Source organism: Glycine max, chromosome 13 (genome assembly GCF_000004515.6).
Source record: "Glycine max cultivar Williams 82 chromosome 13, Glycine_max_v4.0, whole genome shotgun sequence".
Classification (NCBI taxonomy): domain Eukaryota; kingdom Viridiplantae; phylum Streptophyta; class Magnoliopsida; order Fabales; family Fabaceae; genus Glycine; species Glycine max.
The window spans coordinates 14755680-14769550 of NC_038249.2; the positions used below are offsets into that span (position 1 = coordinate 14755680).

At 30.5% G+C, this 13871-nt stretch overlaps 1 protein-coding gene and 1 long non-coding RNA gene across 2 annotated transcripts; both read left to right on the forward strand.

Moving 5' to 3' along the window:
• The first annotated feature begins 4868 nt into the window (after positions 1-4868).
• LOC100305564 (cupredoxin domain-containing protein) lies at positions 4869-7055 on the forward strand. The gene is made up of 2 exons (NM_001250228.2): positions 4869-5133; positions 6448-7055. Exons 1-2 carry the CDS (start codon positions 4962-4964, stop codon positions 6783-6785), a joined length of 510 nt encoding a protein of 169 aa, NP_001237157.2. The 5' UTR covers positions 4869-4961; the 3' UTR covers positions 6786-7055.
• Positions 7056-8568: 1513 nt separating this feature from the next.
• Positions 8569-13717, forward strand: LOC102662678 (uncharacterized). Its single transcript, XR_005888123.1, has 9 exons — positions 8569-10023; positions 10159-10645; positions 10732-10816; positions 10896-11026; positions 11117-11162; positions 11308-11462; positions 12504-12975; positions 13114-13198; positions 13305-13717. It is a non-coding gene; the product is annotated as an uncharacterized lncRNA (long non-coding RNA).
• Positions 13718-13871: the final 154 nt, after the last annotated feature.

A 13871-nucleotide genomic window follows, 5' to 3' on the forward strand; every position in this document is an offset into this window, starting at 1 on the left:
TATAGCCAGACAACGTAATTTTCCTTGAACACGCCTGCGGAAAGGAGTCAAATCACGAATGTGAGCCCAAACTTGGAGAGATTTCCTACAAGAAAAGAACAAATGAGCATTTGACTCAGGCTCATTTGAACATAAAGGACAGAGGGAACTCTTGTTCAAAAAAGCAACTTTGTCAAGAATAAGCAGCCGATTCCTTTTAGCAAGCTATAAAATGAAAGACATTTTAGGGGGGATTGTTGGGTTCCATATAACAGAACACCAACTAACAGTAGGCTTGACACCTCTGATGTATTCATAGACTTAAACTTTAGTGTTATATTAACATGAGGTAGTATTATCATATGCTTTAAGTTTCAATAACAATTTTCTGGATGAGAAAGGACAGTTTCCCTGTGGTTGTTTTGAAAAGAGAAGGCAGTAATGACTATGTTAGGTGGTTTTGATTTCAAAACAGCAAATATTTTGCCTACTCTTTTTGAAAATGGTGTCATTAATGATATGTATGGAAGGGAAAGGTTGATTTCTAAAGACAAAAATTCAAAATTCAAATTCTATTTTCATTTTTCTTCTAATTCTAATTTCAAACTTTTTTTCTTTTAGTCTGGAGGTTGTAAAATATTCCAACCAACGTGGATTAACATGTCAAAACGCAAACTTATGCGTCTTTAATTAACTATGTTAACTGTTGATTTGAGCGTCTATAATAAAGTAGTCTTGGACTTCACCTTCTTGGGCTTTTCTTTACCTTGAAAGTGGTACTTTCTCTGATTAGTTTCTATATAAGTTTTATTCTTTTAGGATTTTGATCATTAAAAAAAGATTTTTATTTTTATCAGTTTTTCTAAAAAGTTCTGATTGACCTACTTTCTTTTTTGAGATTTTATTTTTCTTGCATTTGTGTATACAAATGATACTCCTAGTCCAAGAATGATAATATGGCTCTACTAGGGAATCAAAGGACAACATCAATCATGATTGTTGCCAAGCATGATATCTAACATCATAATTATCCAATTCAAATGGTTCACCAACTGGAATCAAAATAGCAACTAAAAGGGGCAGGTAGCATAATCTCGGTTTGAAGAAATTGATGCCCTTTAATTTTAAATGCCCCAATATGAAAGAATAAGCGATATCACCTTACCCTTGCCCAGCAATAATGATCACCACCTCATGGATGAAAAAAAGGATTTGAAGGAAAAAATTGGCCCATCAAATAAACATAATCATACCCATTTGATTAGGATTATCTGATAACACATTGAATTTGTGAAGAAAAATTTGAGTTTAATTTTTGGAAAACAGTAATGAACTTTATGTGAGACTGACTGGATGTTTGGAATCCTAGCTTAAATTTAGAAAAAAGCTTGTTTTTGAAAAAATAAGTTTTTTTATGAAGCTGAAAATATGTAGTTTATGATTATTTTTTAACAACTTATTATTCTTTTCAGCTGTTTTTATATTATTTTATTATGTAAAAACTGATGAACAAAATTATTATGATTATAATCAATTACAAGAATAATTGATTATACATATAATTTATTATTAAAATAATCTAATTTTTAAAGCTGTTTCAAACACACCCTAAGTCTTAAATTGAGAATTATAACTATAGCCAAGTCAAATGACCAAAGTTTCTGAGAAATGTCTCAAGTTCAGTAGCCAAAAGCTCTAAGCATGGATAGTTAAAAAAACAAAAAAAAAAGTCATAACATTTTATGCCCATTATATTTTCAATTAAAATTTACACATTAGTTCTGAGAGCAAGATTAAGTTAGCTATTGCACAAAGGCAGCAACCACGAGAAGTAAATAATATTTTGAAAATAAACTACACAAAGTTGTATACCTTTTACAAGTCATAGGATAATATTGTGGTTTCATTTTTTTGTTTGTTTGAAATATACAAGTTATGTATACTCAAGTTTTTGCTTTTGTTTTCAAGAAAATAAGATAGCTTATTCACCCAGGTTTCTATGTGGAGTACAGCAAATTCTAAACAGATTGAGTAATTTATCTTCACACTTGTCCCACAAGTTCCGTATTTAAAAATTTAAAAATAGGTATGAGACAGCGAAAATTTGCATGTCTTATTAATGTACGCGTTGCGTTGCGTTATCGTGATTTTAGGAAAACCTGGACCACGCTCATTGCTAAAGAAGAAAAAGGTTTTTTTTTAGAGCATGTTCTGAATTTTCGTATCACCTAACACATGGATCTGGCCAATCCTTCAACGAACACAAAGAAATAACAACTAGAAGATAATGATCGTAATAGAATATAATATTTTGATCCAGCTGTCAAATTGATATACGTTTGTTCATTTATTAATAATTATTTTGCTAACCATTTCTCAAAGAGCATAAAGTAACTACAATACCATGTTGGAATTTCTTTGTTCGAACTATGAAATGTTAATGTTCTACTTTTAACTTGTTAGTTGTTAGCACACTTGAAACTACAATACATGTTCCTCTTCATGCTCCTAAATTAAAGCTTCTTTAGCACATACTACGAGTGAAGTTTAAGGAATTCCAAGTACATAATTAAGTAGCTAGTTTAATTACCAAACACAAAACGCATACTGAATGTGATTTTGATGTATCTTTTTTTCTTTTTCAACGGAGGGAAGACTTGATGAGAACCACAGAATATAATCCTAGGATGTACTTTAATGCTGTTATTGTTTGTTTATGTTACACTTAAACCTTGCAATGGTATGTCGTGAGTCAAGTCTTATAATTTTATTACTTTATTAGAGTCAAAATACTCTTTTATGTATTTTTTATACAAACATCTTTACCAAATAAGATCATCTTCTTGGCCTAACAAATAAAAGCGTAAAAATAAAAGGTACATCTTATGATGTCAAAAAGGCAAAGTATATTTTAAGAAAAAGAAAGTATAATTTTCAAGAAATTATAAAAATATTATCAAACCACGAAGAAAAAGAACAAATTTGACAATGTACACTTACTACCTTGATTTATTCATTGTAAAATATATAAGATTTAAACATATTTTGTGTTCTTGAAAATATGACATTTTGTTTTAAATTGTTAATTTTGTTTGGTTAGTTTTGCTTTTGGTAATTTTTTTAAAAAAATTTCTTTCTCAACATTTAATGATAATGTGACATACATATAGATATATTCAGTGAGCAATCACTTTGAAATTACATATAACGTTACATGTCTAAATACACATCACATTTCCTCTAAATGTTTTCAATTCCTTTTAAAAAATTAAAAATATTTTTTTTCAAAAATTATAGGTATTAAGATCAAAATTTGTCATATTTGTAGAGGCTAACAAACATTAAACTTAAAACTACAATTACAAGATTTAACTATATTTTTGGTTCTTCAAATTTTGATTACTATTGCTTTTGGCTTCCTAAATTCAAATTTACTCTTTTAGTCTCAATTTCAAAAATTGCTATTTTCAGTATCTCTTGATTGGTGTTTGGTGGTGTGGGTGTATAATTTTTGACAATTTTTAAACATAAGAGAGATTGTATAAAAAAACATTTAGACTAATTAGAATGTAATGATAATGTAAAAGGTTTTTATATTATTATTCTATTAAAAATTATTACATATATAAATTTATTAACTTTTATAATAATTATTTTGAAAATTATACCTAACATGATTTCTAATGAGATGCCAATGTCAAAATTTGTACACTCAATAATTGGAAAGTAATCTCTAAACTTAATTATAAAAATATTTTATACATTAGCATCTCAAAGTATCAAATACCTTTTGCTACAAATGTTGACATAGACTTGGTGTGAGAAATTGAGCAAATAGTTTTAAAAGATTTTCATGGTGTATTTGGATAAGCTTATTCAAAAATACTTTTAGAGTAAGGAAATAAGAAAAAAAAAACAAAATGATCTTCTCTTTAAGTTAAAATTAGATTATGTATCAATTATAAAATCATCTTTTAAAAAAGTTATATGAATTTTTTTTACAAATTAGCTTATACATAAAACTAATTTAAAGTTTATGAAAAGCTCATTTTTTTTTTCTATAAGTGTTTTTGGATAAATTTATTTAAATATGTCCTTCGTACTAATTCATTGTTTGATACTTGTTTTGTGGGGAAATAATAAAAATTATTTGTTAAAATAGTTGAAATATATTTAATAAAAATTGTTAACTAATCAGAAATAATATCTAATTTTTAATGCAATTAATATAATAATAATAATAATAAAACTATTATGTATGATAATTTACCATTAAATGGGATTACAGACAATATTTCACTGGATTTTGATTAGAAAGAGAAAAAAAAATAATAACATACATATTTTATCTGTAAGTAGGAAAAAAAAACAGTTGGATAATTTTTTTTATGACCGACATTTACTACTTTGTTGGTACCATTGAGAATGACATTGAGAATGAGAGCCAAAAGAAGTCACATGTATCTATTTTACATTTTTACTTCAATTATTTAAGTTTTCCAAATAAACAGATTTTACAGATGAAAATAATAAATAGTTTGATATTTTTTCAGCGAATCCAAAAAAGAAAATATATTTTAATTTATTAAAAGTATCAAATTAGGATATTTATATCTTTCTTTACTCCTTTTTTCCCACCTGAAGATACTAAGATAGTAGTATAAAAATAAACCCTTACCCTTCAGCAGATTTTTTTTCTATAAATTTTTTAAAAAATACCATTGAAGCTGTACAATTTCCTCCGAGTATTGTGATAAAAAATCAATGGTAGATCTAGAAAGCAACAACAACCCTTGAAATTAAATAACCAAAAAAGACAACTTTCACACCATGCTATTAAAAAACCCCAAAAGAACCCAAAGGGGTGTCCTTAAAAGGCCAAAAAAACAGAACATAGTGACAGAGTGTTCCAGAGAGTTTGTTAAAGAACTGTGAAGAAGAGGGTAACTGCAAACAAAGCAAGCAAAACAAAAGACGCAGTGATGGAGAGGATGAAGAGGGTGCTTCTGCTGCTTCTGGCCTTCACTGTTCTTCTCATGTTGCCAGAAGCTTCTGCTACAAAGTTTACTGTTGGAAACAACCAGTTTTGGAACCCCAATATTAACTACACTGAGTGGGCTAAAGGCAAACATTTCTACCTTGGTGACTGGCTCTGTAAGTACCCTTTCTCTCTCTCTCTCTCTCTCTCTCTCTCTCTCTCTCTATAGTTGTTTTCTACCTTGATGATGAGAGTGTTGCTGTACCCTCTCTATGAACTGGATCTGAATTAGTTCAACACTAGGATAAGTTGATTAAACTTGGTAGCTTATATATATGATAATTTACCATGTTTTGAAACCAAGAGGGTCTACATTGGATGATTTCAGATCTTATGGTTTTCTATCTGTTGTTAACCTTTGAGCCTCTCATTGGATCCATGTTTTCTGATAGAGAAAAGGGAAAGAAATTGGATGAGAAGAACTGAGGAATTGTAAATTTGTAATGTGTTTCTGTCCAACATGTGTAAATTAACTGTAAAAATGGGATTTTTAGGGGAATTTCATTGGGGTTTCTCTTCCCTCTCTGTGCTCCATTTCCTTGTGAGTTCTTAATTAGCATTTTCTGTCTTGAGGGAGTGTAAATAAGAAATAGGGTTTGGAATTTGAATCCATTTTTTATGCTTTTGTTGCCTTGTTCTGCATTTCCAGATCCCTAATTACTTTGTTGCTTGTTCACACATTTCATGTTTGAGTGAAAGTGTGAAACCATAAAGTCCTCATTTTCGCCAAATTGAGTTTTTCTTGGGTAGTTTTGGTATGACAGTAAGTTAATTTGTGTGTCATTGTCTTTTGTTCTTGCACCTTCTGTCCCTGGTGGTGGTAAGTTCTGGATGCTCACCACCAAGATAATGTTTGAAAAATAACACTATAAGTTAGTGGTTAAATAAAAATCTGGAATCTCAATGAGGCATTTGAAATGTGAAACAAGTATCGAGAATTGAAGATCTTGTTTAACTTTTAAACAATTTTACCTATGTTAAGACGCACTGTTTGCTGGTATATACTTTGAATTAAAGCCAGCTGCTCTAGTTTATGAGTTCACTAATTAAGCTAAAGTTAATCAACAGGTTAAACTGAATATTCCCATCAACATCTTGGCAAAAATGTGGTAAAGTAAAATTAAAAGAATAAACTTTACTCTCCATTGGTAGCTTAATTTGTTAACGAAATGCAACTTACCAGATATAGATGTTTATTATCTTTTCTATCTTAATAGCTTTTTTGTGTAATATTGATTTGTAGTCTCTCATTATTTGTTTATACGTTAATTTTGGTTAATAGAAGCACACAACAGTTGCTTGCTGTTGCCATGAACAAACTTGTGTGGTTGTGTGCTAATTTCGAGCTCGGAAACAAGAGAATGTGCTTGGAAGATAGATGGGCAATAGTAACTAGTTATCATCTTCATGCTAACTTGGTTAATTTGCAGATTTTGTGTACGATAGGAACCAAGCGAGCGTGTTGGAAGTGAACAAGACAGATTATGAAACATGTAACTCTGATCATCCACTCACAAATTGGACTAGGGGAGCTGGAAGAGACGTGGTTCCATTGAATGTAACAAAAACTTACTACATTATCAGTGGCCGAGGGTTCTGCTTCAGCGGCATGAAGATAGCAGTTCATGTTGAAAAGCTGCCACCTCCACCAAAAGCTGCCCCTGTAAAGTCCGCGGCACCGACCCTTTTTTCACAAGACCGCATTCTTCTCATGCCTGTTGTTTTTGCCATTGGAGCAGCATGGGATGCATTCATTCATTTCTGGTAGTGATATTATTTTACACACCACCATTGCACAACACCAATGGATAGTGTTCATGTTGTGTTACTCTTTTTCTTTTTTCTCAAAGGCAATTGTTGCTTGCATGGTGATATTAGTAGTTGACCTCAAATGGGTCAAAGGATGATGTTTCAAGTTAGGTAGTGTTTGTGTTTGATTTTCAAAATGTGTTGTATTTCTGTATGTTAATGATCAGAAATATGTCAAACTGGTTTAAATTAATTTAATTTGTTGGAGAATTCAAATGCGGGAGTTGCGGGAATGTGGTGGTATCATGCTTTTGGACTAGTAGGACCTTGTCCATGTGCGTGTAGTATCAATGCATTTTACTTTTCTCCAATTTTCGTGCATCTTAGTCCCAAATTTTTATATATTAAAAAGGTTATACTAATTTGGAAGACCCTTTTTTGTGATTTTTTTAATAATCCAATAACTTGTAATTGATATATATATATATAGGTCTCGACTCTTAACACGTCCCCTCGAGCCAGGACTCGTTACCCACCAAGCGAGGGTTGGCGGTACCTACCGGGCAGAACTCTAATATCATATTAAATTTTATAGTGTAGCAAAGACATCTGAAAGGTCCCATTAAAAATCGGTTCATAAGGGGGTGTGTTATCCAGCTATATAAGCACTTATCATGTTTATGAATCATCCGATCTGGGACTCTTAACATCTTATGCATGGTTGTAAGACAACACCATATTTGAATGTAGACTTCATAAACATAGGAGTTTATTTGCATGTTCTCAAAGTATAGTAAGCTATAAACTAATTAAAAAAATTCAACTATTTGTGTCATTTATGTCAAAGTAAACAGTTTAACATCAATATGACAAATTGTCATAATCTGATCTATTATCACCAACTTATAAATTTAAGTGTTTGTTAATGTTGCACCAAGTTACATGTTAGGGAGCAACTTATAAATGTACTTTATTTTTTTCTCTCTCCTGGAGATATCCTTTCACGAAAAACATATTTTGCTATGTAAAAGGAGTGCAAAAAAGAACATACAAATTGCAAGCGTGTTTCTGTTGTATATTTGGTCAATAGAATCATGTGTTCATTTTGTAATTTTTTTCACCCTTTCTTTTATACAACAAAAACATATTTTTGTTTTATTAATTATTTATGAAAAAAATTGTAATTGATTTAGATATAAGTTATCTTTTTTACTTGAATTAATTTTGACACAAATTATATTAATGATCACATAAATTATTTTTTAATAATAATCAAATTAATTATGATATAAATTACCATTTTTATTTAAATTAAATGAATCATGACATAAGTTATAATGAAAAATGATGACATAGGTTACCATTTTTAATTTAATTGTAATCAAATTAATTATAATATAAATTATATTAGTCAGTACAAACTTCTTTTTTTAATAGTAATCAAATTACTTGTGGGATATAAATTACCTTTTTTATTTAAATTAAAATTAATTGTGACATAATTATATTTTTAATTATAATCAAATTAATTTTAATACAAATTAATATCATAATTAATTCAATTATCTTTAAAAATGGTAACTTCTATCTAATTAATTTAATTTTAATTAAAAAGACGCTGACTACTATTAAAAATGATAATTTGCATTTATAATCAATTAAAAAATTGTAAAAAGTAGATAACAAAAATACAATTCCGTTATGTAAAATAGGATGCAAAAAAATTAAATAATGAAAACATGATTCTGTGGACAAAATACACAATAAAATATATTTTTGTCATGTAATTTTTTTGCACCCAATCAACTATCTTATATAAACAAGGCCCTCACATGACTGGCGTGACAAATTTTTGCTTACGTGTGGCACTATGGTGCATTCCAATTCCCGCCCAAAAATGTTTATTTCACACTTTAATTGTTTTTGTCATTTTGTAATTAAATGCGCTATCAATACCGTTGTGTTATTTTTGTTCCCAAGATGTTTGCGCTATCATTGCTTCTGCAGTTGAAGGGTTTTGGTCATACACTTCCATTTGCCTCCTCTCCGTATTACATTTTGTTTCCCTGCATTTGCAATTTCGTTTCTCCATAATCCATTTCAACATTTCATTTCGTTTCTCCATATTCCATTTCTCCATATTCTAGCATGTTTGTTTTCGTTTTCTTTTTTTTTCCTACCTTATCTTTGTATCATTCCTTATATTTTTTTAATGTCGTTTTATGTACCTTGCCTTTGATTCCAGCAGTTTTGTTTCCATTTTCTTTTTTTTCTACCTTATCTTTGTATCATTCCTTATATTTTTTTGGTTAGTTGTTTTATGTACGTTGTCTTTGTTTTATATTTTTTTTGGATTTGATTTTTTGTGGTTCTTGACCATTTATGCTGAAAGTATTGTTGTTGTTGTGGTGCATGTGTATGATTCCCTTTTCTTTTTTATTTCCTACCTTATCTGTGTATCTTTCCTTATAAATTGTTGTTGTTGCCGTTTTACTTTTTCCCCTTATTTCATCTCAGATATGCATGGTAGGCCTAATTTTTTGCTTCTAAAATATATGTTTTTAATGTCATTTTATGTACCTCGCATTTTTTTTTTCAAAATATATGTTGTTGTTGTGTATTGTTATGGTTAGTTTAGGGTGTTGATCGTAACCTACCCTATTTATCCTGTTTTCCTTTTTCGTTTCCCGTTTTGACCTAAGATTTGCATCTCTGCATGGTAGCTCTAATTTTTTACTTCTAATATATGTTCTTATGCATTTGCAACACATTTATGGTGAAATCTTTTTTTGTGGTGGATTTCGTTGGTTACTTTAGGGTATATATCGTATCATAGACCATTTTTGTTGAAATGCGAAGTTTGTTTTTATAGCAATGGTGCGTTTTTTTTTCCAGTTTTGTCACCTAATATCTGCATCGTAGCCTAAAATTTTTTGTTTTTATATTGTATGCATTTCGACATGCTGTTGTTGTTGTTGCAGTTTTCCCTTATTTCACTGTTGTGCTGAAATCGTTTTGTATGCCCTATATCATTACCTTTGGTGTTCATACCATTTTTAATAATGTTGGATTACTGTGTTGTCATTTTTTGTATTCCACACTTTTTGTTTTCTATGACCTAATTTTTATTTGTGTGTGTATTGTTTTGTTTAGTTAAGGGTGTTTATTGTTTGGTATATCCTAACTGAACTTCGCTTATGTTTTTGATCGAGAACAACAAAGAAGATGACTAATAGTATCCCGCATTTGGAGTACAGGTTTGTGATGTATTCGATTTCTCCTTTAATTTTGTGTTCGTTCAAATTTTATTATTTTTTGCAAACTTTATTGTTCTGTTTTATAACCTCTTTATGTTGTGTATTTGTGACAACAAAATTGTCATGTAATTGTAGTCATGTCTTGAAAGGAAAATCTGATATCTGAATTGTATCCGAAGAAAGGCACATGGAAGATAGCAGTGCATATTAATGATATCTGGGAAGTTAAGAAGCACAATGGGAGACAAGCGATTGACATGATATTGATGGATCAAACGATAATTGTTATGTTATTTGCTTTCATTGTTATTTGTAATTTGGATTGTATATAACTTTGATTTGTAACTGTTACAGGGTGCAAAGATCGGCGCCACGCTATGGCAAGAATTATTCCCTAAATTTCAATCGAAGTTGCATTTGGGTTGTTCGTATTTGATCCAGAACATCAAAGTTGTGGACAATTAGTCTGATTACAAAGTAAGTGCAATTCCATTTTTGGTTTATTTCGTCAAAACAACATTTGTCAAGGAGGTTGAAAGACCTGAGATTCCTGCTAATGTACACGTGATAACTGAAATTGTTGATATTATTTCTGGCGTTGCACCGCGACATACTTTAGTTGGTGAGTGTATTAATTTTTTTCATTAGGTATTAGTTTATATATTGAACACAAGTTAATTTTGTGTTTTTATGGTGGTTTTAAAATAGATGTTGTGGGTGTTGTTGTTGAAGTTATCGAACGAAAAACAGTGAATCCTGCATACAGTGTTACGGTGAAGTTGAGAGATAATAGGTAATTTTGATGATTTTTAAAAAATTGTATTGAAATATGTTCAATCACAAATTAATATGTATTTGTTATGTCATGTTAGTGATGCTGAGATCGTCATGACGCTGTGGGAGGATTATGCTCTTCAGCTAGATGATGCTATTGAAAAAAACCATTTTGTTAGGGATCCGTTGGTGCTTATGTTAACATTGGCTAAGATCAAAGATGCCAAAGGTGACTACAATGTATATTTTTACTTCTTACGTTTTTGCTTCAATTTAATATATGACTGCATGTTACATGTAACTATAATGTTTTTTGCAGACAAGTATCCCCTCAGTGTCCAAAATATCAAAAATGGTTCCAAGTTGTATGTGAACGCTGATATTTCCGAGATCAAGAAATTTTGTGATAGCTACGATAACTGCAAACAACAAAGTTATATATTTTTTTATAAAACTCTAATTTTATGACGTTCTTCAATGTTCTAATTTTTTTTATGTTCTTCAATGCAGTTTACATGTGCCATTTTATGTTGGTGGAGTAACAGATGAAGGGAGTGGTTCGCAGTCCCAATATACCAACAATTCACAAAGAAGTTCATAGGAAAATTTCTTGCATAATGCTCAGATGGTCAGCTTAGGTGACATAAGCAGAGAGACTGAGAGAGGTAAGAAGAACAAATTTTAAAATGAAACACCATTTTATTGTCATCATTGTGCTGCACTTATTTTTGAATTATTGTCATCATTGCACTGCAGTTATTTTTGTATTATTATCATCATTGTGTTGCACTAATCGATTCATTTCTTCTTTTCCAATATGGTAATTATTTCGAAACGTCAAACTGAAAGTATATTGATTTTTGTATTTTTGTGATTAATTAATACACTGCACTTACCAATGCATTTCTTCTGTTTCCAACATTATTGGATTTCCAAATGTCAACTTCGTCATTTAATTGTTTTTGTATTTTTCTCATTAATACGTTGTACTTACCTGAGACTTTCTTCTGTTTCCAAGATAATGGTAATTGCAAACGTCAACCTCATGCTTTATTTGTAATTAATACGATGTACTTACCAATGCGTATATTGTTTTTCCAAAAAGTTTCTCTTTCCAATGCTTTTCGGTAACCAGAGTTTCTTTTTTTCCAATATGGTAATTATTTGGAAACAAAAAATTGAAAGTATATTGATTTTTGTATTTTTGTAATTAATTACCATATTGCACTTACTAGTGCATTTCTTCTATTTCCAACATTATTGGATTGCCAAACGTCAACATTATGCAAAGTTTCTTTTGTTTCAAAGATAATGGTAATTCCAAACGTCAACCTCTTCCTTTAATTAATATTTATATATTTGTAATCAATACGATGTAATGACCGATGCATTATTTTCCCAAAGAGTTTCTCTTTCTAATGACGTTCGGTAACCGAAGAGGTTTCGGGTTACAGCACCATTTGCTATTCGCAATCATGAGTTGTAACCCATTTAATTTTTCTTGGTGTGACCTCTCCACTTTCATTTGTTATATGAGTTAATCCAATTAGGACTGTTACTGTTTGACCGTTGCTACGGTGGATGAAGTCATGATTGATACACCATGGAGTATTGTAGTGCCGATAGTGTTGACAAATCTGATGAACTACTCAATCTTGCTTTTGGAGTACTAACACCTGAGTTTCTGAACTCCTTGAAAACATCAGGGATACCTAATCACAAGCTAAGAATCAAGGTTGGTACTCCCATCATACTACTACGAAGTTTGGACCAAGCAAATGGTTTATGCAATGGAACTCGACTTATTGTGACCAGACTTGGTACCAATGTAGTTGAAGCAAAGATAATTACTGAACCCAATATAGGTCATAGGACATACACACCAAGAATGAATATGTCTCCTTCTGATTCTCCATGGCCATTCAAACTAATTAGAAGACAATTTTCATTCATGGTTTCATTTGCAATGGCCATAAACAAGTCTCAGGGACAGTCCTTAGCACATGTAGGATTGTATTTGCCAAACCCAGTATTTTGTCATGGCCAACTATATGTTGCACTTTCATGAATGCAAAATAAAAAAGGACTACATATTCTTATTCATGATAATCGAGGCATTGTAAAAAAATACTACCATCAATGTAGTATACAAAGAAGTATTTGCAAACTTATAAACAGGTATGCTTCCCAAATTCTTTTAGTTACAAGTCCTACATTCTCAACCTACAACATTTTCCTTTGACTTCATTTTCAACATATCAATATGTAATTATACAACATATCAATATTTAATACATTTATTTCTTTATGTTGCAGCATGACAAAACCAAGGCAACTGTTGCAAATTTGTTATTACATCACTCTCACTAAAGTACATTGATTTAAATTGTCCCCTTTTCAGGTGCATATTGTTGTATATAGTATCATAATCTTACTTACAATTATTAAATGATCACTAACCTTATCCACAAATGTAATCAACTCATTCATCTCTGTTTATTGTGCAGCCTCTCTTTCATTACAACAACATCACACTAATGACAATCACAACAACACCATCTAACAATCTACAATAGCATCAGGTTAGTTTAAAATCCTTACTTTATGTTACTTTTTTCTACAAATAGCTAAACATTATGATCATACAAATAAACATTATTATTAAACTTTACACATGTGTTGATAATATTCAAATAGGAGTATGAGCTCATGCATTGGCACGGGTGAAAGTCTAGTTTTATAAAAAAAAACATTATTCCAGTTTGCACGTGGATAGTATTTTGGTGTTTTCATGAAAAGAACATTTTTGAAAAAAAAATTAAAACACATGTGGATGGTGTGAATAGCAGAAGTAGTAGTGTTAATAGTAGCCCCTTTTACATTTAGGTGTTGTTGGATTTGTTCTTGCACCAAATCTTAATGGATGCTCCCATTTTTAAGTAAAATGTGGTTCTAAAGTTGCTATGTTCATGTTTTGAAAGGAACAATTTCAAGGGACATGCTAGGTGCACCCAACAACATTACTGGTGTACCCAGCAATTAGGTGAATGGACAAAATTGTCCTTGTGTTAAAA

Excerpts from the sequence above, each read along its gene's own strand:
- LOC100305564 (NM_001250228.2), top strand. The coding sequence starts at position 4,962 with ATGGAGAGGATGAAGAGGGTGCTTCTGCTGCTTCTGGCCTTCACTGTT. Across the intron at positions 5,134-6,447 it reads CTACCTTGGTGACTGGCTCT|ATTTTGTGTACGATAGGAAC; the intron begins GTAAGTACCCTT and ends GTTAATTTGCAG.